Genomic DNA, 25,309 nt, shown 5'->3' on the forward strand with positions numbered 1-25,309 from the left:
ATGAACGAATATATAAATCAAATGAGACATACATATCTTTCTGTCAGATCCTACAGTTCTGTCTCATGCACTCAAAAATTATTTTGCTGCTTGTTCAAACTACTTAAACTAAATTTAGCTGAATCAACACAATTCTTGATGGATTGTTTGAGAAAACTTTATTGTTTTATGTTCAAACTACCTACATTTTTAAAGTCAATAAATTTAACTTAACCGATTTAGGTTGGGACAATATCTAGGAATTATGCGGAACCCTGCATTTTTACAGTCCTTTTTTCAAGGGGTCAACACATATTTTTATCTCAGTTACTCTTATATGCCTGTGTCAAACTGTGTCTTGTTTAAAATGAATTCCCAGTAAAATTAAGTCTTATTAACGTCACCTGGACCTGTTTTCAGTTATGTGGCATAACACATCTACAACAGTAATTTGACATGTCATATTTCAAGGGCGTAAATAATTAAACAACGTGCTAAAACAAACACCATAACTGTTATGATTTCACTTTCAGTTTCATATTCACTGCAGACTTAGCTCCTGCTTTATTTTATATGTTCCTTTAAACTAAAAGTCATTGCATATTATAGAATGATCGCAAAGTACTTAGTGATTAAACAAAATAAAATACATCATCCTTTGTCCATTTCCTAAAATAATTTCTGAAATATTATGTCTTTTAACAAAATGCAAAAGCAAGACGTTTTATTCCTTGGCATCACCTTCAATAAATGATATAGACTGATGATTAATAGTTACCACAATCTCCAGGTTTAAATTGAATCAAACTGTTTCACATGCATATAATGGATTTGCACTCTGAGTAAACTTGCAATCAACTAGTCATTGATAAAAAATATTAAAAGTACAGTATTAATAACCCGAATAAAATATACTTACAAAATCTATGAATAATGAGTTCTTTGTTTGAATGTGCTTCTTATGTACAAAAAGTACAAGTATGAATCTTTTAAAAAGGCATTTTTATAAATACACAATTTTAATTTGGTTTAATCTAAACTACATTTTATAACATATATAACCAACACAGGCTCTGAAAACGTAGCCCTATATACGTATCTGGAAATCACTAAATATGTAGCCAGAAGTATGTATGGCTGCATGTTATTTTTTAAATGAACGATACGGGACAATATGATGCTGTTGCTTTTCACGCTTACTAGCTGACCACTTACCTCCCTATGGACAGCTTTCCCGCTGTAACCAGGTTGTCTTTTTAGCTCACCATGTAGGTTTGTGGACTTGCGATGCAGAGAAGAGATGACCACAATGACAGGGTTCGAGTCTAGTGAAGAACGGTTCCAGAAAGCAAGTAAGACAACAACAGAATCAAAAAAATAAATAAATAAACAAGTAAGTAACAGGGTGAGAATGTGGTAAAATCTGAAAGCATGGTAAAAATCAGACAAGGGAAGGAGGAGGGTTGGTCAGACGATTCGTCAGTCAGTCATTCAGTCAGTCAGTCGACAGCAGCCTCTGGTGGATTCACTTGACGATAGCAGGCATGCATAGCACTCGCCAGTTACGAGATAAATTTTAGATCTGAAAAAAAAAAGTGTACACAGTGGCCTCTGGTGGATTTATGAAAACATGAACTGCAAAAAAAAAAAAAAAAAAAAAAAAACGTAGCTCCTGGGACATATTTGGTGTTCTCCAGAAATGTATATAGAGGTATGTTTTTTAGAGTTGTATAAAACACAATTTTAGTCAGTGACTGGAAGACTTCCTGCAAGACTGGAAGATTTTTAATTGAAATTCTGTTGTGTACATTTCAAAAAGGCCATGAGTAATTTTTTGTAAAACCATAATGCAAAACATAAATGTTAAAAAACATAGCAGCTTTAATCAAATAGTCTTTTAGCAGAGTTACTGAACAGCAGAAGTCATAAAACTGACCCATCACCCACGATGTTCAAACTACATTTGTCTATGTGAATATATGAGTAAACAATCATAAACAGATCAAAAAGTCTGCTGCAGTTCAACTTCTGAGCCATTGACAGAAGATTCTGACAGTTCTTTGGGTTTTTCCTCTTTTTCTTGCTCCTTTTCTTGATTTTCCAGGTATTTTGCTCTACAATCCAAACAGCTTACAGTAATAATGACAACAGCGGCGAGGAATGCGAGCAGGGCTAAGGCTGAAAACTGAAAAACAAATCACACAAAATATTACTTTAACATAAACTATTAGATAATAATAAGCTAGAGACTGTACAGCAGACTCAACTCACCCTTGAATAGAAATTAACTTTTTCAGTCAGTTCAAGCAGGTCAGTTCCTGTTATATCAGTGTCATTCATTTCAGTGGGTTTGCACCATTTCATCTGAAGACTTTCATCTAAAATATAGTCTCCTTCCCAGTACGCCCAACCACAAGCCACATATTCACCCTCAAACAACAGCAGTAATATCCACAACAACGGAGGAATCAGACTTATTAAAAAAACTCCAAGGCAATGAGAAGATGGACGTCTGCAAGGCCTTTGAATGAACACCATCACGGTCAGAGCCAGAAGAGCAGGAGCAGTAAAGATTAAACTGATCAGGATCATGTTAAACCCAGGGTTACAAGGGCAGGAAAATTCACGATCCATCAACTTCTCCAATCCAATCAAAGCAAAGCAAAAATGCAACACAACAACAGAATCCTTTTTCTTCTTTTCTGGATTGCTCAAAAACATCTCGAGAAACACCATCTTCGATGAACGAGATGAAACTGCTCCCCTTAAAGGTTACTTCAGTACTTTTAAAACAGAACAGAGCATCTATATTTGTTCACCAGACAATGTGAAATGGCGGATCTCATTTAAAGCTCATTTGTATTTATTTACATGTCATTAATAAACTAGACAAGGAATATTGAAGAAGAACAATGAAAATGATTTGTGCATATGAGAGTCTGCTTTATTTATTTAGGTTAGGAATAATTCAAACATGCTCCATTCCACGACGAGATTAAAGGAAATTTATCAGAACTAAGTGACATTTTGTTTGCCCAGCATAATGAAAGCAAACACTCTCATATTCGATAAGGTATACACAGTCTCTGGTAAAATCACATCATTTAATTAATGGGTATTAGATGGAGTTTAACTGACGTGTCACAATGATAAGTGGGTTCAAGTTTAGTGCAGCCATGTCCGGTAATAAAAAGGGGAGAATCATTCCCAGTTTGTCATTTATTTACAAGTAGTTTGCATATGTTACTTCACACATATCGTCTTATTAAAACAATTATTATACACTACAGAAAAACATGAAGAGTTTAGATACAAAAACCTGTAAGTGCCGTCAGAAAATTCAATCAAAAATAAGCATTATTCTTAGCCTCCTTTGTTTATGTTGAGTTATTTCACTTTGATAAGAACCTATTCTTTGCCTTAAAAGTGAAATTACTGAACCTACACACAGGAGCCTGATAAAAATGCTAATATAAGAAGAAAATTTCAGATGGCATTTAAAGATTTTTGCATCTAAACTCTTCCTATGCAAAGCTGGATAAAAAGTCCAGCCAACCTGATTTGTAACCTGTGAGTGTCGACTCAACATGTCAGTGCCTCTATTTGCGCGGTGTATTGTGATGAGACAGTTGGCGGGGCGTGGTTACGGCTTTCTCACATTACCTGGCAAAGCCGATGATGTTTGCCAAAATACACAGGGCTCTATTTTGACGACTTATGCACAGAGTCCAAAGCGCAGGGAGCCAAAGCATTAAGGGCATGTCAGAACTCACTTTTGCTATTTTAAGGACAGAAAAATCCGCTTTGTGCCATGGCGCATGGTCTAACAGGGTTGAGCTTATTTTTTTTAAGAGTTTTGGGAGTGTTTTGCGCATTTGATATTTACATGGCGGACTTTGTGAGTGGAAAAACTGAACACTTCACTAAAGAGAAAACAGTTAAACAGATCATCTACAGTGCGAGAATGAGAGATTAGCCTCTTCATTCTTTGCTTTCACTTTCACTCTCGTGAATAGGGAAACGTGTTGAATGCACAGACATCTATTACACTGTTAGACCTTACTGGGTTTTTTTACAGTAGAACACTGGCAACACTGTTGCCAGCCACTCACTGTAAAAGTTTGGTCACAGTAAGTAACTGGCAACAGTGTTGCAAGTTAATTACTGTAACTGAACCATTACAGTGAGTGGCTGGCAACAGTGTTGCCAGTTATTTACTGTAATAGAGCAGCAGTGGTAACTAACTGGAAACTGTGTACAGTTAATTACTGTATTGTAGTGTTACAAATCACAGCATTATACTGCATACACATTAATAGTATGTAATATATAGTTATTGTAGTGTTACTAAAATTAATCAGTATTCTTAGCTGTTATTTAAAAATAGAAGGCATAAAATTTTTCAGACAAATTTATTTTGTTTTGGCACGAAACAAATAAATAACAGAAAAAGTATAACAAAATTAAGAAATCAGCAGATATAAATATTGTCTTGCATATTACAGGTCTGCACAGTAAGGCTGCAGTCACACTAACATTTGAGCAAGCAAAATTCTGTCATACTGCACTGCGAAGTGGAATTAAAGCGAGTAGTGGAATTAAACAAAATAATTAGAGATTGAAAAAGCAAGCCAGAGAGGTCATGTTCTGATCTTTGATTGGTATCAAGCAATCACATGATGTGATTTCGCATGTCAGCGTTCTCCAAGCTTGAACTTTCCAATGCTGCGAATTATGAAATTTGTCGCATGAGCTATCATTCCAGGTCTGCAGTACTCACATGCGTATGAATGGAAGTCTATAGGGAGAAAAGTGCAGTGTGACCGGGACTTTAAGCTGTAACTCTAATTAAACACACCTGATCAAACTAATTAAGGCTTGTTAGAAATCTACAGGTAATGTTGAAGCAGGGTGGGTACTAAACTCTGCTGCCCTGCAGTTTTCCAGGAACTTAGAGTTTGACCCCCATGGTATATAGCAGGGGTGCTCAATCCTGTTCCTGGATATCTACCTTCCTGCAGATTTCAGTTGCTACCCATATCAAACACACCTGCCTGTAATTATCAAGTGGTGTTCAGGTCCTAATTAATTGGTTTAGGTGTGTTTGAAATGAATAGCAACTAAAATCTGCAGAAAGGTAGATCAGCAAATGAACAGCAAAAAACACAACATAATTATTTTAAAGTTTAAAGTTTTAAATAATTAAAAACTGTGTTAAATCTCAATAAAAAGTTTAAAGTAATTATAAAAAATAAAGTTGGCAACACCGAAAAACCAAAGGATCCAATCTTTTATTGTTATAATTATCTCATGACAACAAACTTTATTATTGTTTCTAATATAAATTCATAGGTGGAAACACTGCTCTGAAAAATACTTAGCAACAAACTCACAACCTGGGACCGGACAGTGGAGCTTTTGTGTGTGGATGGCTATGTGTATCATGTTTTTGTGATTCCCTGTGACGATGTGCACAAGTTACCTTACTGAGATGAAGGAATTTAATTTTGGCTTAGTTGCCAGAAAGATATATACAACTGTTAGCATCTGTACATTATGGCAGTATGCAATATCCAATAAATACTTAAACAAAAGTAATGTAAGAAGTTATATGAGGAGAGGCTAACTAGCTAACAATGTAGCTTTCAAGTACACAGTTCAAGATAACAACAATATAACTTAAAACACAGCCTTATTTTAGAAACCCTCAAAAACATTTGAACACATTTTACTTACTCATTATAGATTCTTATTTAAAGCCTAAAACATATCAGACTCTACATCTGAATTGATGGACAGAGAATAGAGCGCACTCAGCAGTAAACAAATCAAACACCTGGCTCCCTTAAAGGGCCAGCATTTTCTGAAAACTATTTCTAACACCTTTGTGTTTAGAATAAGACAGACAGCCTGTGGGAGTGTATGGTGATGCCTAAATCATTATTTTCTGCCTTTAAAATGCACGTCTCTATAAATAGCAACATAAACCATCAGAGAATTTATTGGAATTAATTCTTTGCACTACACAATTTCATACAAAGTCTACTCCTTTCACAGTAAAATAATGTGTTAATAAATAATAAATGTTTTCTTTTATTACAGCAAAACACTGGCTATTTTGCAGTTATTTACTGCACAATCTACAGAGTAACAGTGCAGTTATACTAATTAAACACACCTGATTAAACTAAATCTAAAGGTAGTGTGTTGAAGCAGGGCTGGAACTAAATTCTGCTGGGCTGCGGCCCTCCAGGAGTTTGACATCCTTGGTACATAGCATATTTTCAAAGGAATTGCCTACATTTATCACAATCATGCACATATCATTGAATAAAAACAATAATATACAAACAATATACAAACGTCATCCAAAGCAAAAAAATAAAAAATAAATAAATAATCTGATCCTCATGTTGTTCCAAACCTGTAGTAATAATAATAATAAAAAACAAACAACCTGATTAATACATTTATTTAGGAAAGTCTTTATATTATACCGTTAATGCCATTTTTACCAACTTCTCCAAACAAATTCATTGAGTCTCTACGAAAATGTATGTACGTGCTGTTTAACATATTTTTTAAATAACACATTTTTACTAGTTAATTAGCAAAATACTAATATTCAGCTTAAAGTGCAATTTAAAAGCTTAACTATTGGCTAAACTAGGCAAATTAAATTAATTATAGAAAAGTAAACAAAGTTATAAAAATGATTGTGATAATTTGGTTGCTCTGTGTGAATATTTTTGCCTTTAAATGCATCTCGTCGATATCTTTACCTTTTAATTAGCTCTGTGACATTGACATTGGTTGACTCCTGATACTCAATGTTAAAAACATAAAAGGAACCAAAGAAAACACAGAGATGGCTGCAGAGAAATTTAGCTTATCATCAATGCATTGTCTCACTTTCTCCTCAATACTGACCATACACATACCAAAACTGAACAGTATATATATATATATATATATATATATATATATATATATATATATATATATATATATATATATATATATATATATATATATATATATAGCAACATAAAGCAATACATGGGGTAATAATGGTTGAGCAGTAATTTACCATTTATTATCACAGTAACTATCTGTAATGGGTACATAAAGTAAATTACTGTAATTTATTCTTTGCACTACAAAATTTCATACAAATCCTGCTCCTTTTACAGTAAAATACTGTTTCCTTTTATTACAGCAAAACACTGGCTATTTTACAGTTATTTACTGCATAATCTACAGTAAGGGTTAACAGTGTAGCCTATACATAATTAATTTAGTTTGTTAAGCGCAAAGTTCTTTGTTTCAAAACTAATTCTAAAATCAGTTCCAAATAAACATGCTGTGCCCCATATGGTCTAAAACTAAGCAAAATCTAAGCCTGTTTTTAATAAAACAAATATAATATATATTTTTATATATATTTGTTCGTTATCTGTCTGACTAGTCAATAAATTCCATTATAATCAAATGATTTGTATTGTTTGCCTCACGAGAAAATGTCACTGAAATACAGATTCCCCTGCCTAGCTGTTATAAGTTGATTAAAACTTATGAATGATTAATCTACTTCACAAGGAGTAGCAATTAAATTCCCTTTTTTTAAATGAATAGATCATTGCCGTGGCCACTCGGAAGAGCGGCGGCTCTAGTTATGTTTGTTTGGTCAAGTTAACAATAAATTGATCCAGAATATTAATGATTAATAATAATTTGTTATTGTTGATAATTAATAGTCATCATCTGAGAGTCTGCTCGGTCGAGCGGGCATGATCAAATACAATCATATGTTTGTTTGACCAGATTGACTGAAGCTTAAGCCGGAATAATAATAATTAAGAATAAACCGTTTTTGTTGATTATTAATATCCATAAAATGAGCTAATTTCTGTTACATTTTTTTTTCCGGGAGCCGCAAAGCGTCTAGATAATGTCTAGGATTTTAAATGCGACAGTATGTTGGGAAAGTGTAGTCCCAATAGGGAGGATGCTGTTGAGGCCTCCTGCTACCCAAGTGAAGAGATATGGTGGCAAAAAGAGTATGGACTATCCCTGAAAGGGGGAGTACGCATGTACAGTTTTTCTTGTTTGCTTTGACCTGGTTAAAGAAACTAGGTTCCACTTCATTTTCATTTTCACTATCCCAGCAGAGCAAAAGACCGGTCTTGCAAATGTGTAAACTCTTTCTCATTGGGTTGACACATTTTCCCCACCATTTTTCAAAACAGCTAACACGGATGTCATTCAAGCAGTCCAAACTCCATTGTTTTAGTTATGGTAACCAAACAGAAACCATCTATTCCTAACTATTAGAAACTACCAACATCAATATGAATTCAGTGAAGCGCCGGTTTGACACTACTTCACACAAATCTTCAAAAAGCAATCAGTCTGCAAACCTTATAAAACAGTGGAAGGTCTGTGTTGTTCTGTGACAGTATGGATGGAGGAGGTCAATAGTGGCTATGTCTTATACTCCCAATAGATTTGACTGTATATTGGTTTACATGTGTTTTCTCTAATATTTACAGTATTTTATTCCTTTTGTCTGTTTTTACAGTATTTCAGTTTTCAGCCACAGTTTGAAAATTGTCATGGATTCAATATAAATGTAATCAAAGCATTTCTTATTCTGGATTCAATTCTTTGCAAAAAGGCAAATTTGACAGCCCAAATAGAAAGACAACAAATGGCATTGGCAATAGGCTACAATGACAAGCAATGGTGGTGCACTGAGTTCTGTATTTTGTATTTTGTTGTAAATTGTGCAATGATTAATTGAAAGAGCTTATATACTTGTTTGCAAGTTGTGTTGTTTGAAGGTAAAACTAGCTTTTGTTGCATATTTTAAATGTTTTGACACGGTATGTGCCTTTTGCAAGCAAAATGTGTAATTTTGACCATGAGTGCCGCTGTCTAGGCCTGTGTGTTAACTGTTTTGAAAATGTGGAGTTTCAGTTGACAACTACATCAAAGCAATCGAGAAAAACTGTAATAAGATGGTTAGCGGAGAGAGAAGACATGTGTCCGCATGTGAGGGGGACTGCACCGTGGCTGAACAGAAATTAAAATGGTCGTGCCGAACTGAGTCTGGTTCTCTCAAGGTTTTTTTTTCTTCACTCCCCTATTGGTGAAGTTTGTTTTCCCTCTCCGCTGTCGCCACTGGCTTATATGGTTCAGGATCTGAAAAGCTACTGCATCGATGAATTTGCTCTTCAGTGCTTGGACTCTCAGTAATGATTTCAAACCACGGTGAACTAAACTGAACTTAAACACTAAAAACTGAACTACCCTGATCCAGTTACTATGACCATTTATGTGAAGCTGCTTTGACACAATCTACATTGTAAAAGCGCTATTCAAATAAAGCTGAATTGAATTGAATTGACATAGGGGATCGCCTGGTTTGAATCACGTATAGCAGCCATCTATACCCAAAATGCGAGCTGAACAGAGGGCAGACCTACAACGTAATAGGCCAGCGAGTGACTCCTCCTCTGAGTCAGTGCTGGGGGCCTCGGAGGAATCTCTGCAGTGCTCACCTAAGTAAGAACTTCACTGACAGAGTGAATAAGTGCACGTATCTCTGTGTTAGGGAGAATGGCGCAGCAAGCATGTTTCAACACCTTAACCGAGTTGTTTCCTCAATCACAAAGGGTTACCAAATACCCTTTAGGAAACCGGCTCCACTCGCAGATTGTAAAACCTTGTAAATGTATTACATGTTGCCCAGCCCGCAGCTCTACAGATGTCTGTTAGAGAGGCGCCGCGTGCATGCGGCCAAGAGGATGCGATGCTCCGAGTGGAGTCCGCACACACTCCTGGTGGATGGCCCCAGTCAGTGGGCCAACCTCTGTTTTAATACTGCACTTCACTGCTGCCGACCCCCATAACAGACAAAGAGCTGCTCAGATAATAGATACAAGACACAGTTGTTTAATGGATGTGTTGGGGACCCACAGTTTGAACCCAAAAACGACCGGTGTGTTAAATGAGGAAGAACCAGAGAGTCAGAGATTCAATTCAAAAAAGTTTACTGAAGATAGTTTACAGTTTCATCAGCAGAAGTCAGCTTCAGCACTCACACAGAGTTCGTAGGCCGCTCTGCTCACAATCTCAAATTAACAACAATTATACTTTAAAATTATTCACTAACTGCATCATACAAATACGTGTTCTAACTGGGGTGTGTTTTATGTTTTAGAATAGACTGTGGAATATTCTCTATAATATTGGTAAAGGAAATATTAGCCTTATACAGTATGTACCATTTACATATATTTCAGTTAATATAGAAAGCGATTGCTAAAACTAATATTGGATTGTATTTTAAATGCGTTTTTATGTAAAACAATATAATTTGCACAAAGAAATGATGGGGTCCTTCTCTAAATAAGTTGTTACCACCCTGTTTTGAGCATCATTATGGGCGTTTTATGTTATAACTAACAAGGTTCAAATGATGGATTTATGACAGAGAAACTATGGGTTTTGGGAAACACTTACAGTATCACTATATTGTACTTTTTCCAAACGATGCGCATCCTTGATTCATTAAAAACACAAAGCGACTAAGACAAACACAGATGTCAGCTTACAATTCCAAACAACATCTCCAATGATTACTTACTTACCAATGATCAGAATGACACAATAAACATCTTTCCACTGGCAGCTAACTAAGCATAAGTCTTTTTTAAAGAACATAATCTTAAAATAATATATTGTTTAACAGAGTAAAAATCACATCTAGTGACAGCTATCCATATGTTCCACATCCACAGGTTTCTGTCACTGCTTTAATGGGCCTGATGATCCAGTCTGATCTCATGAGGAAACGTAAGTATTTTACATTTTGTCAGTTTAGTGGCTAATTCGTGTGAATTTGTACGAGTTAAGTCATACGAAATTGTACGATTTTAAAAAGAATGTGTGGCACCTAACTCCACCCCTAAACCCAACCGTCATTGGGTGATGGGCAAATCGTACTAAATTGTACGACTTAGATCGTACGAATTCATACGAATTAGCCACTAAATCAAAAAGTTACGAACTGCTGGGAGATTGAGTTGAAGAATCAGGAATTGAGCAGTTGCAGAGACGAAGAACAGAAATTATCATGACAATGCTCAAGACCAAGAGCAGAATGAAACCATACATCTGAAATAAATAAAAATAAACAAATAAATAAAATGAAATTCTGCAATTTAGCAAACGCTTTTAACAAAAGTAATATTTACACTTCACAATGATGTTTCATTTAGTTAATGTATTTACTGACATTACCAGACAATTAACCATGGGCATTGCTAGACCTATTTTAGAGGAGCTGTTGCCCCCCTATATTTCTACTCAGCTCCCCTAAAACTTTTGCGATTAGTTCATAAACTGTACACTAAGTTATCACCTTAGTCCCCTTTTAAATTTGATAAAAAACGGTGGCAGAATTTGTCTCCTCACCGTCTTTTGTTTTTTATTTGATTAGCAAGCCACAGCCGTGGACAGCGAAAGAACTAGGTGTGTGTTTAATGATAAATTGTTATAATATCTGCTTATTTGCAGTGTAGAGACAGACAAGCATATAAATATGCATGTAAATGTATCCACTGGCTGTACCAGGATAGGCCTGATCTATTAGTTTCAGTGGTTGTTGTCTGGCAATAACCTTTTATGTCATGACTGACCAATCAGAATTGAGTACTCCAGAGAGCAGTGTAATAACTAATGTTACAGTTTTTCTCTGTGGCTTTTGTGCATTTCTCACAACACTATTTACATTTGCACAACAGGTCATGCATTTCTCAAAACAATTAGTCATTTGTGCACATCATAGTAGCAGTTTCTTATTCCTTCCAACAAATTGCAGATGCTTTTGGACATGCATCAATTGCTTTCATACAACTCTCTGCTGTTTTATAACATTATTATTTGCTTACGTCATGTCAGTCAAAATTAACTAAACTTGTGAATGCTGAAAAGTCATTCCTTATAAAACTAATAGTCTTAATTTCATTACTTGAGTCATTACATTCATAAATGTTGAACTACTGTAGTTGTCAAAATCTGTCAAGAAAATCAAAAAATCAAAAAATATTTATTTTTCCTGAAAATGCCTTCTAAACTGAACAATTTGATGAATGATTTACAGACCTATGTGTGTTGTATAGGTTCAGTTCCAATATGTACTGCAATGTTGTTTACAGTTATGTTTGTTGTGAATAGGGCTGTGTTTATTCTTTTGCACAATGCTGTATATATAAGAATTGTAAAGAGCATGTGCAAGTAAAATATGAAACATACATATTCAGTGTCTTGTACTCAGATACCTCACTAAATGCAGTGATGTCTAACTTTACTGTAGTTTTCAAACAGCTGTGCACATTGTATATAGCACTGTCTTGAGCATTTTCAGGAAGTGTCAACAAAATCTGACTTTTTTGCATTGAAAACATGAAAAATGAAAACATAACAGCCATTTGACTATCTTGTTCATAAACAATGGTGTCATGGCTTTTCATCTTGGTGACACTGACACTTTGATTGACATCAAAACTTGCTTTTGAGGAATGAACTATCCATTTTGAACAAGTGACACACTTTTGCAGGTTATCAACTAGGTTTTTTTTGCAGAAATGCACTAGTATTTTGAGAAATGCATCAAAGCGACTGAGAAAAACTGTAACAAATTAAATTTCTGAAAATAACATGAACCTTACCTGTGAACTGGCAATAAACTTCAGTGTCTCAGCTTGAAGATGGGTTTCATTTCTTCCCGGAACTGGTTCAATTGGTTTACACCATTTCATTTGTAACTGATCGTCATACACATGCACTCCATTCCAGTTTGTTTTCTGACAGGCGACATAATCGCCATCAAGTAACACAAGTACAATCCACACAAATGAGGGAAACAGGAAAAACAAGAAATTTGGAAAATAATTAGAAGCTTCCGGATTTAGACATTTCATTGGCTGCAAAACGAACATTAATCCGAAAGCAAAGAAGAAAGGTGCAGTGAAGATGAGATTGGTTATGGCTGCATTTTTCTCAACATCGCACGGACATAAAAAGTCCTTATCAATTAAAGCTTCCAGTGGGATTAACAAAATGCTCAGTGGAAAAGAGGAGAAAATGGATGCTTTGACCAGCTCGTCATATGCTTTTTTCTGTAAACTTTCTTTTAATTCTGGTGACATCTTCTGCAGTTGCGAACAACAGGCAAATCTGATGATGCTTTTTCTGCTTCTCAGTTTGGTCTCCTACAATGAACAAATGAAGAATCATATATACTGCGGACTTGTCAGAGTTGCATACATATAACGCAGGAGATGGAGTAGAAACACTAAAACACGTTTAATACACAATCTCAAAAAAATAAAAACATGGACATGGTCATAGTATACAACATAAATTAAATAATCAGGGATGATGAAGGGGTTGAAAAAGATACCAGACATAATACTCAGGGAAACTAGAGCTGCATTATTGTACAACTTTCTTTATGCTCTTCATTCGCTAACTTCCCTCCATCTCATTGATTACTGGTCAAACATCTGAATGAGTTTAAATGGAATGCCCTAAACCAGGGGTCACCAATCTTGGTCCTGTCCCTGCAGAGCAATCAACGATTCTCTCTGATCTTGTTTTTGAAATTTCACACTGTGCTTGTGGCTCATGTAAACAAGCATCGACTTGCTTCAGACTTTCCAGATGAAACTGGACAGGTCTATCTAATATATAACATATTTATATATATATACTTGAAATCCAAATATTAACTTGTATGTCATATATGTTAATGCACATACTTCTATTCATCAAATATTTTACTTTTTTTATTATAGCTAAAGTATTTAAAACCTGCACCTTGTATTATTTGCTGCTGAATGGACTGATTGTTAAAACAATAAATTGAAAAAAAGATCTTAGTGTTCAGCCCTGATCTTACTTACGATAAATAAAGCAGATGTTCTCAACACATATCGCAATAACCTTCGATTAATTCTGAAACAATGATTATTGTGAAATGAAAATATATGCAACTACAATGAAATCCTGACATATTTGAAAGACTGATTAGTGGTGTTACAAGTGTGTCTAGTTTAAAGATTCGTATTAAAAGATTTGAAAATGTACACCTTACTTATGAAAATAGTACCAAACCAATAAAAAAAAAAAAAAAAAAAAAAAAAAAAAAAAACTGTAAGGGGTATTTGATTCAGCTTAAATATTTAGGCTGCAATTATTGTTTAATAAAATAGTTTTATTTGTAATAAATCATGTTTTTTTTTTCTTTCAAATTAATTCTTCAATGCACAACAAAGTAAGATTTATGAAAAAAAAAGATTAATTCTTTGTTTTTGCAAATGAAAAAACAAATAAAATGAGTTTTTGTCTTGTTTCTAGTCCAAAGACCTAAAAATTATTATACCAAGAAGAATTTTTTAGACAAGTGAAACATAATGTCTTGTTTTCAGAAATAATATGCCAATATTAAGTCAGTTTTTCCTTAAAACAAGCTAAATAATCTTGTTTTTCCTTCTGACATAAGGTTATTTTTCTTGCCCCATTGACATATTATTTAGCTTGTTCTAATGAAAAACTCACTTAATATTGTAATATTATTTCTGAAAACAAGACAATATATTTTGCTTCCGAATGTTTTATTTCATATAAAATATTTGTTTAAATATTGGTACAGTATATGTAATATATTAAAAAATTACATTAGAACTTACACTACATCAGAAACAATTCTGAGTCATATCTTGCGCCATTCATTAGTCCAATTGGCTTATTCCATAAAATAAATTAACACATTTAATAATAATAACAAATGCTATGTTTTTTTTCTTCTACTTTTTAATAGCATTATTCAACTGGTCCTGTAAATAACTCCCACAGACTGTAATACAAGGATGTGAAAATCCTAAATTGAACACAAACCTTAATTAAACACAGGAGATTCAGTAATTCTAGTTCTATATTTATCATGTATTTGTATCATTAATGTAATACAGTATTTCAGTTACTTACAGTGTAGAGGAAAGTGGTATCCTTACACAGCTGGTCACACTTCTGTTTACCTTTAAAAGAAAAAAAATACATGATTGCTAGAAAACTATAATTACATTTTGTGTTCAGCATTTTAAGAAATATTCAGTTTACCTTTTGAGAGTGGTGTCAGTCTGCGTTTGGTTGAGTTCTAGAGGAGCAGTTTTGAGGTGCTTTGATTTGAAAAGCAAAATGGCTGGAAATAAAGAACACTAATCACAAACATTCAATACACCTATTTCAGCAGAAAAGAGTTCACCTGATAAGTAAAAAACAAATATTTAATTAAAAATATTTTTTCTTAGTCAGAGTCAAACTGTGGGCTCAGTTTACACAAATATAACTCTAATATGATCAATTCAAAACACTGAAACAATAAGCTTGAGAAAACATACATCTTCATTGCACTACTGTAATGTACAGTAATATTATCACATGAAAAGCACTACAGAAAAGTTCAAATAGCAAACAAATTAATTTAACCACACAAAATGGTGTGCTAAATACATAGGAAAATACAAAAATCTAACTTTTTAATTTTAAATTCTGTGTAAAAACTACATCAATTCACATCAAGTATCTTACCTTGCAGCGTTAAAGGTAATGAACTGATTTCAAGTTTACTTTGTCTGTTGATATGTGTTAACCTCCTTGTCTGCAGCAGAGAGACTAAAAAGGGCACATAGACATTTATATATTGTAGAATAAAGCATGGCCATAGTGGAGTGAGTTGTAATTTTAGTTTCTGTAACCTTTCTAAGATCCTCATTTCTAAGTTCCTCATTTTTCATCCTCATCCGCAAACACACAGCTGCAAAAACGTAATCCAAAGCTTCCTATTTCATTCCAAACAAACTGAAAGTGGATACCCAATGGATAAGAAGTGCCGTAGTTTTACTTTCTGACTAATTTTAAATACGGTAGTGAGTAAGACCAAAAGTAAGACTTCAGCGGGTTCTGCCCGTGTACATCCCCATAGACTATGAACTTTGTTTCTTCAAATAAAGCACAATTCCTGTAATTTGTCTATATAACTTTACATATCGGAGAAATGACAACTGATTTAACATAAGTGTCCTGTTCACACATGATCTTTTAAAGGTCATTTATCTTAGTAAAGACTGCGTGTAAAAAACAGTGCTACAGTTGTCAAAGCCCACTGTGTTGCATTTAAAAACAAATTTATTCATAATGGATACAACTGATTCAAGTTATCTATTGTTGGTTCTTTTAGAATTGTGCTAATTGCTTTATTTTGTTAATTTGTGTCTTTCTGTTTCATTTATCAATATTCCCACATGAAAAAAATACAAATTATAGTAATTAATATAAAATATTAATGATTCCGTTATCATTAGTTTTACATGCATAAGCATTTAATCTTAACATGAGGCACATCAAGTACATTAGGACTGTTTTTGTTATATTAGGTTTTAAATAAGGGCGGCACGGTTGTTCAGTGGGTAGCATGATTGCCTCACAGCAAGAAGGTTGCTGGTTCGAGCCTCAGCTGGGTTAGTTGGCATTTCTGTGTGGAGTTTGCATGTTCTCCCCGTGTTTGCGTGGGTTTCCTCTAAGTGCTCCAGTTTCTCCCACAAGTCCAAAGACATGCTCTGTAGGTAAATTGGTTAAGCCAAATTGTCTGTAGTTTGAGTGTAAATGAGAGTGTATGAGTGTTTCCCAGAGATGGGTTTCAGCTGGAAGGGCATCCGCTGCGTAAAACATATGCTGGATAAGTTGGTGGTTCATTCTGCTGTGACGACCCCAGATTATAGTTTTTCTCAGTCGCTTTGGTGCATTTCACACAACACTATTTACTTTTGCACAACAGGTCATGCATTTCTCAAAACAATTAGTCATTTGTGCACATCCTAGTAGCAGTTTCTCATTCCTTTCAGCAAATTGCAAATGATTTCAGACATGCATCAATTGCTTTTTAACAACTCTCTGCTATTTATAACATTATCATTTGCTTATGTCATGTCAGTCAAAATTAACTAAACTTGTAAATGCTGAATAGTCATTGCAAATAAAACTAATAGTTTTCATTTCATTACTTGAGTCATTACATACAAAAATGTTGAACTAGTTGTCAAAATCTTGCAAGCTACTTTTATTTAAAACAAATGTTTAAATCTTTATTTTACTGAAAATGTCTTCTAAATTGAACAGTTTCATGAATGATTTACCGACCTGTGTATGTATGTTGGTTCAGTTCCAATATGTTCTGCAATATTGTTTACAGTTGTGCACAGTTCAACCCAAAGAAAGTTTATGTTTGTTGTAAATAAAAGTGTATTTATTCTTCTGCACAATGCTGTAAAAAAATTCAAATTGTAAAGAGCAAATGCAGAAAAAATGTGTAACATCCATATTCAGTGCCTTGTACTAGATACACTCACTAAATGCAGTGATGTCTAACTTTGCTGTAGTTTTCAATTGGCTGTGCCAATAGTATATAGTACTATCTTGAGCATTTTCATGAAGTTTTACCAAAATCTGAGTTTTTTGCATTGAAAACATGTACAGAGTAAACTGTCACAATGAAAACATGACACAGTCATTTGACTATCTTGTTTATAAACAATGGTGTTAGCACTTTTCGTTTTGATGATACTGACTCTTTGATTGACATGAATACTTACTTTTGAGGAATGAACTATCCATTTTGAGCATGTGACGAGCTTTTGCAGGTTATCAGCTAGATTTTGCAGTTTGTACTAATTGTTTTGAGAAATGCATTAACTGTTGTGCAGAAATGCACTAGTGTTGTGAGAAACGCACCAAAGCGACTGAGAAAAACTGTAATAAAGGGACTAAGCCAAAAAAAAAAAATGAATTAAATTATTATCTAGTTAACGCAAGGTGTGTTACTATACCATTTAGGTATTGTCTGAAAATTGACTTTTTTTGTTGTTGTAAAAACATGTTCAGTGCAAATATGCAAATCTCGAGTAATTGTCGGTTAAAGTGTCATAGAGATAAAAGAGTGTGTTTTCCACAGGTGGTTTGTAAAGCTCACTCACCTCTGTGAGGCACACTCAGATTGGGTTTTCACAGGAATTCAGGTGGTAGCAGAAGAGATGTGCTTTTAGTTGTCTTTGAATGATACTAGTGAATCAGCAGTCCATGTGGGAATGGGAAAATCATTCACCCCGTTTTCATTCTCCTCACACTGGCTTTCTGTTAAGTTCCATATTAGTTATAAAACATTGCTTTAAATAATCTAGCTCCTGTTTATCTGACCCACCTTCTGTCTCGCTACAATCCAACCCGCTCTTTAAGATCTTAAAACTTGAGGCTTCTGGTAGTACCCAGAATAGCAAAGTCTACTAAAAGAGGTAGAGACTTCTCATTTATGGCTCCTAAACTCTGGAATACCTTCCTGATAATGTCTGAGGTTCAGACATGTTCAAAACTAGTTTAAAGACCTATCTTTTTTAGTAAAGCATACACATTCAGTAGTGCATCACGCAACAGTAAGATGCATGAATGTGCTCTACGCAGGTGTGTGGGCTTGACAAACCACTTGTAGGACACACTCCTCCTGTCTTAATGTACCCCATATTTTGTTAGAAACACTCATATGCTTTTAAAAATTTCTGTCTGTTTACATTACCATTATTTTCATTTATAGCACTTCATTTTTGCATTTCGTGTTTAAATACACTATGAACAGCAAATAAGCTAATTATTTTCATCTAAAATATAGTCTCCTTCCCAGTACGCCCAACCACAAGCCACATATTCACCCTCAAACAACAGCAGTAATATCCACAACAACGGAGGAATCAGACTTAATAAAAAAACTCCAAGGCAATGAGAAGATGGACGTCTGCAAGGCCTTTGAATGAACACCATCACGGTCAGAGCCAGAAGAGCAGGAGCAGAGAAGATTAAACTGATCAGGACCATGTTAAACCCAGGGTTACAAGGGCAGGAAAATTCACGATCCATCAACTTCAATCCAAACAAAGCAAAGCAAAAATGCAACACAACAACAGAATCCCTTTTCTTCTTTTCTGGATTGCTCAAAAACATCTCGAGAAACACCATCTTTGATGAACGAGATGAAACTGCTCCCCTTAAAGGTTACTTCAGTACTTTTAAAACAGAAAAGAGCATCTATATTTGTTCACCAGACAATGTGAAATGGCGGATCTCATTTAAAGCTCATTTGTATTTATTTACATGTCATTAATAAACTAGACAAGGAATATTGAAGAAGAACAATGGAAACGATTTGAGTGAATGAGGGTCAGCTTCATTTATTTGGGTTGGGAATAATTCAAACATGCTCCATTCCATGACGAGATTAAAGGAAATTCAGTAGAACCAAGTGACAAATATGTTTGCCCAACATAATGAAAACAAATAATAGGTATTAGATGGCGTTTAATTGACATGTCACAATGATAAACATCTTCAAAAATTAATAAAAATACACATAATCTATACAAGCATATTGTATACTAAGTGGATTCGTTAAGTGCAGCCATTTCTGGTAATAGAAAAGGGTGAATCAGTCCCAGTTTCATGTTTAAATTACAAGAGGCTTGTATATATTACTTCACATATACTCACCAGCCACTTTATTAGGTACACCTGTCCAACTGCTCGGTAATACAAATTTCTAATGAGCCAAATACATTGCAGCAGCTCAATGCATTTAAACATGAAGACATGGTCAAGACGATCTGCTGCAGTTCAAACTGAGCATCAGGGGAAGAAAGGTGATTTAAGTCACTTTGAACGTGGCGTGGTTGTTGCTGGCAGATGGGCTGGTCTGAGTATTTCAGAAATTGCTGATCTACTGGGATTTTCATGCACAACCATCTCTAGGGTTTACAGAGAATGGTCTGAAAAAGAGAAAATATCTAGTGAGCGGCAGTTCTGTGACCGCAAATGCCTTTTTGATGCCAGAGGTCAGAGGAGAATGGCAATACTGGTTTCAGCTGATAGAAAGGCAACAGTAGCTCAAATAACCACTCATTTCAACCAAGGTATGCAGAAGAGCATCTCTGATTGCACAACATGATGAACCATGAGGCAGATGGGCTACAGCAGCAGAAAACCACACTGGGTGCCAATCCTGTCAGCTAAGAACAGGAAACTGAGTCTTACCAAATCTGGACAATAGAAGATAGAAAAAAAATAGAAATAGAAAAATTGAAAAAATGTTGTCTGGTCTGATGAGTCTCGATTTCTGCTGCGAAATTTGGATCGTAGGGTCAGAATTTGACATCAACATCATGAAAGCATGGATCCATCCTGACTTGTATAAAAGGCTCAGGCTGGTTGTGGTGGTGTAATGGTGTGGGTAATGGTGATATGTTCTTGGCACACTTTGGGCCCATTAGTACCAATTGAGTATTGTGTCAACACCTCAGCCTTTCTGAGTATTGTTGCTGACCATGTCCATCCCTTTATGACCACAGTGTACCCATCTTCTGTTGACTACTTCCAGTAGGATCACTGCGTGACGCCATCTTTTGAATATAGAGCAACATATCTGAGAAATATTTCCAGAACCTTGTTGAATCTATGCCACAAATATTTACTGTAACCTGTGGGTGTCATGTCAACGTGTCCACTGTGCTGCGTTTTTTGACGTGCCACTTGGTGATGTGGTTATGACTTTCTCGGATAACCTTGCAAAACCGATGACATGTATGGCAAAAAAACAGAGTCGTAAAATAACAACGTAATAATTATTATTTGTCTGTCATAATAATGTGATGAAAACTGTATTTTGGCACTCTTGGTAAACTAAGTATCATTAGAAAACGACTAGTGAGAGAATAGTAGCTGCAATTATTGTTGATTTGTTGTACATTTTGAAAGCAGCTTTTTTGTTTCCTCAGACATTGAGCTGTTTACCTCAGTGTAGAACTATGCTAGTTTACATGTAAACTAAATGTGTGGTAACTGAAATGCTGTTTGAAATACCTGTAGTAATGTTAATATGAAGAGTTATTATTTTTAAAACTGCTATACATTTGTCAAACTTTACACGAAATGCAAAATGGCTTACATATCCTGCAAAATGAACCACTGTATTCGAAATTCACACTTCCAAAAAAAAAACTCAATTTAACGTCAGTTGGATACCCTAATGTCTAAACGACATCACATTGACATCTAACTCTGGCGTCAAACACAGGACTGTCCTGTCGTCTTTTTGATTTGTTTTTTGATGTTGTTTTGACATTAAGGTGCCCACAGGGATTTGTCTCAAAATGCAAAACCTTTTCTGTAACCTTTGCAAGATCAAAGAATCCAAAATATTTTGTGTGTGTGTGTGTGGTTGTGTGTGAATAGAGTATAAAAGTAATGAAATTTGCAAATGTAGACAGTGAGTGTGAGGCACTGATGAGTTAGTGTGGTCATTTGATTGGGTGTGTTTGGAAAATAAAATAATGATGCTTCCTGTTCGATGTGTGTGTGTTAATTAGTGAATTGTGTGTTGTGTTTTGCAAAAACGTTTTGTAAAATTGAAAACTGGGTAAAAGGCTGAGATTTAGTGTGATTTTGTATATTTTGGTGTTTGGTTCTGATGTTAAAGTGTCAGGGTGTTAAGAAATTATGACACAAGTAAAGATTGTAACATTGTACCAGTGCTTCTTTATCCAGCCAGAAACAGATCAAGAATGAAAATGTGTTTTTAGATAATTCTTATACAAAGTACAGTTTGAGGGAAATGTATAAAAAAATATAGTTATAAAAGATGCAACATATGACATTTACTCTACATACTAGCTATAGGTACTAGTTCAAACTGGTTCGAGCCTCAGCTGGGTCAGTTGGCGTTTCTCTGTGGAGTTTGCATGTTGTCCCTGCATTTGTGTGGGTTTCCTTCGGGTGCTTCGGTTTCCCCCACAGTCCAAAGACGTGCGGTACAGGTGAATTGGGTAGGCTAAATTGGGTAGGCTAAATTGTCCGTATTGTATGAGTGTAAATGAGTGTGTGTGGATGTTTCCCAGAGATGGGTTGTAGCTGGAAGGGCATCCGCTGCGTAAAAAACAGGATGAAAAAGTTGGCGGTTCATTATGTTGTGGCGACCGCGGATTAATAAAGGGACTAAGCCGAAAAGAAAATGAACGAATGAATGAATGTTAGGTAATAAACATATAGTCATATAGTCACAGTATACATTAACTAATGTTAACAAGCACAACGTTTAATAATGCATTGGTAAATGTTGTAATTAACAAAGTAAGGGATAAAGTACGTCCAGAACAAAAACTGCTTAGTCCCTTTATTATTCAGTGGTCCCAGGGGGATGAACCGCCAACTTATTCAGCAACCCATCACTGGGAAACACCCATATTCACCTATAGAGCATGTCTTTGGACTGTGGGGGAAACCGAAGCACCCAGAGTAAACCCACAAGATCACGGGGAGAGCATGCAAACTCCACACAGAAATGTCAACTGATCCAGCTGAGGCTCGAACCAGCGACCTTCTTGCTATGAGGCAACTGCACTACCCACTGCGCCACCGCAGTATATACTTTATATACTTTATGAAATATGTTTATTTGCATTTTAATCACAAACCAAAAGAAAACTGGAATGATGTCATGAGATTGAATAAATAATAGCAAAATTTGAACAAACTTTAAATCAGTGATCAATAAAGTTGGTGAAAAACAATCCAACAGTAAAGAAACACATTATCATTTCATAAGCATTAAATCTTCACTATTGCCTTCAAAGCATTAATAAAGTGTATCAGATTGTAGTGTTCAGTCTTTTCAGAGTCTGTGAAATGTGGACAGTTTTATCAGAGCACGTGAGAATGAGAATATTCGCCAGCAAGAAACTGTTATAAAGTAAAAACCCTGGTGAGATCAGTAGTGAACAGAGAGAGAATGAGCTTGCAGTATCACAAAACCTGTTAAACAAGTACAGGATTTTTAATATTTGCTGATGTAACAACTAAATCGCAAGATCAGTAAGACAAACAAAACTTAAAAATATCCTTGCAAGAAAAATGATTATTGTCAAACAATCAGAGAAAAAAATAACGATAAAACAAAGCAGTTGTCCTACACTGTAAAACCCAACAGTCAACTTTATCAAATGAAATGAGTGTAGTTAACTCAAAATTGACTAAAAGTTTATTCTACTGATTTGAAAAGAGTTTTGAACTCAATGTCAACCTCATTACTTCACCTTAAATGGAGTAATTTTACAGTACTCATATAGATTAGTTTTTTTTAACTCAAATGGTTTGAGTTGCCTTAACTTATTACAGTAGGTTTTACAGTACTCAGTTGGTTTGAGTTCTCTTTATTTATTGGGTGTTACTGTGCTCAAATTGCTTCTTTTACTTAAATGGATTAAGTTCACAGCACTCATTAGGATTAGTTTTCGAACGTAAATGGCTTGTTGCAATCGGTTTCCTCAATTGGTTTGGGTTACCTTAACTTTTTGGGTTTTACAGTGTAATTTACAACTTCCATTAGCGCATGCTTGTTTGAATTGACATCCTCTTGACTTTTGCATCACTTGCTGACCTACTTGCGCCACCTTGCTAAACTTAATAATCTGTTTAATGGTTTTCCTGCTGTTTTGTTAAAAGATATTTTTTGCATTAAGTGTATTTCTTCTAAATGAGAGTATAGGAGGCAACTCTGGATATAAATTAGCACAGCTTCATTTCTGTGTAGCTTGTTTGTGACTTTTATGTAATAATGGAGATAGCTTTAAAAAAAACATACATGGAAAAATAACAAAGAATCACTTACTTAAACATTTAGCATCACTCACTCACCTTAGGTTTAGTCTCTGCTTTATCCAATACAATCTTATAAGAATCCTTAACTTTTGATTTAGTGACTAAATCGTGTTAATTTGATTTGCTAGATTTTAGTAAGATTTGCTCATCCCCTAATGAGGGGGATATTTTAGAGGTGGGGTTTGGGGGAGACCTCCTTTTAAAAAGCAATATGATAATGAAAAATATTTTGAATATGTACCAGAATTAGCCACTTTTCTGACAATATGTAAAATAGTACACTACAGGTCAAAATTTGGGGTCGTTTTTTTCTTTTTCTCTCATTTTTGTTATTTTTTTTTTAAAGAAAATGATTTGATTCTTTAAGGTGACATGTATTAAATGTAAAAAAAGGTAAATTGTTTAATACTAATTTATTTAATATTTTTTATTACTTATTGTATGTCGTTTGTGAAATGATTAGTCCAATTATTATTGCTTTTTATTACTATTACCATTAATAATGATAATATTAATAATAATAATAAATCATATTTGAGTGATTTCTGAAGAATCATGCGATTCTGAAGACCAGAGTAATATGAAGCTGAAGATTCACTGGAATAAATTATTGAATTAAATGATAAACTACTTTTGAACAGTTATTTTATAGTGCAATAACATTTCCCAATTCTACAATTTGTTTTGTAATTTTGAGCAGCTTAGGTGAGCAGGAGAAGCATATTTTAAAATATTTAAAAATCCTACTGACTCAAAACCTTATAAATGAAACCTTATAAATAAAGCTTATAAATGAGTTTATATTGAGCCTATTTGCATTTAAATTTGTGGGTGAAACTGACATTTAAACACCAAAGTAAATAGAGTGCAATATGTTATTGAATATTTCCAACAACTCAAAAAAAAAAAAAGAAAAAAAATGGTTCAAATTGACTTGCAATGAAGCTCAACACTGGATTGGAAAAAAAATGCTTGTAAAATATATAAATAATTTATTTCTGCCATTAATTATTGTCTCATTATTATGAGAAAGCAAGTCATTAATATAAGAAAGTCAGTCATTAATCTAAGAATATATGTCATTATTACAAGATATTAAGTCGTTATTACAAGAAAGTATCTCATTATAATGGGAAAGTCATTGTTATGAGCTCATTTCTCATTATTATGACTTGAAATTCACTATTATTTAATTTATTACTTTATGGTGAAACTATTTCAGTAATTATTTCTGTATATTTTGTAACTGTAAATTTGCATTGGAACAAATTTACACACATTGGAAAATTACAATATATAGTTATGCCACTGAGAAGTTATCAATCCGATTTTACTAGATTAATGGATCACATAGCAATTTAACAGGATTATTATTTAAATGCAAACACCCATGCATTCACATTGAAGCTGTACAATAAAAAAGGGGATTTAAGTGACTTTGAATGTGGCATGGGTTGTTTGCCGTAGAAAAGCTGATCTGAGTAATTCAGAAAGTGCTAATCGGACATTTAAG

The 25,309-nt window shown here is 34.4% G+C and overlaps 2 protein-coding genes and 1 long non-coding RNA gene across 3 annotated transcripts; 1 reads left to right on the forward strand and 2 right to left on the reverse strand.

The window, feature by feature from the left end:
- Positions 1-1,871: 1,871 nt before the first annotated feature.
- LOC147831533 (uncharacterized) lies at positions 1,872-2,715 on the reverse strand. The gene is made up of 2 exons (XM_087304131.1): positions 2,251-2,715; positions 1,872-2,164 (listed from the first exon to the last, which is right to left on the reverse strand). Exons 1-2 carry the CDS (start codon positions 2,713-2,715, stop codon positions 1,982-1,984), a joined length of 648 nt encoding a protein of 215 aa, XP_087160257.1. The 3' UTR covers positions 1,872-1,981.
- LOC147838471 (uncharacterized) lies at positions 1,962-21,936 on the forward strand. Its single transcript, XR_015521824.1, has 3 exons — positions 1,962-3,094; positions 19,436-19,844; positions 19,987-21,936. It is a non-coding gene; the product is annotated as an uncharacterized LOC147838471 (long non-coding RNA).
- LOC147838472 (uncharacterized) lies at positions 10,929-19,110 on the reverse strand. Its single transcript, XM_087304798.1, has 4 exons — positions 18,888-19,110; positions 15,037-15,086; positions 12,717-13,259; positions 10,929-11,160 (listed from the first exon to the last, which is right to left on the reverse strand). Exons 1-4 carry the CDS (start codon positions 19,108-19,110, stop codon positions 11,047-11,049), a joined length of 930 nt encoding a protein of 309 aa, XP_087160924.1. The 3' UTR covers positions 10,929-11,046.
- Positions 21,937-25,309: the final 3,373 nt, after the last annotated feature.

The sequence above is a fragment of the Danio rerio genome, chromosome 22 (assembly GCF_052040795.2).
Source record: "Danio rerio strain M-AB ecotype USA chromosome 22, GRCz13ab, whole genome shotgun sequence".
Classification (NCBI taxonomy): domain Eukaryota; kingdom Metazoa; phylum Chordata; class Actinopteri; order Cypriniformes; family Danionidae; genus Danio; species Danio rerio.

Bases quoted from the DNA above. Each gene is read 5' to 3' on its own strand.
- LOC147831533 (XM_087304131.1), bottom strand. From the start codon at position 2,715: ATGGTGTTTCTCGAGATGTTTTTGAGCAATCCAGAAAAGAAGAAAAAG. The intron at 2,165-2,250 runs GTGAGTTGAGTC...TTTGTTTTTCAG, and splicing joins AAGTTAATTTCTATTCAAGG to TTTTCAGCCTTAGCCCTGCT.
- LOC147838472 (XM_087304798.1), bottom strand. From the start codon at position 19,110: ATGGTGTTTCTCGAGATGTTTTTGAGCAATCCAGAAAAGAAGAAAAGG. The intron at 15,087-18,887 runs GTCCATCTTCTC...TTTCTTTTAAAG, and splicing joins CATTCAAAGGCCTTGCAGAC to GTAAACAGAAGTGTGACCAG. The intron at 13,260-15,036 runs GTAAGTAACTGA...TGTTCATTGTAG, and splicing joins ATACCACTTTCCTCTACACT to GAGACCAAACTGAGAAGCAG.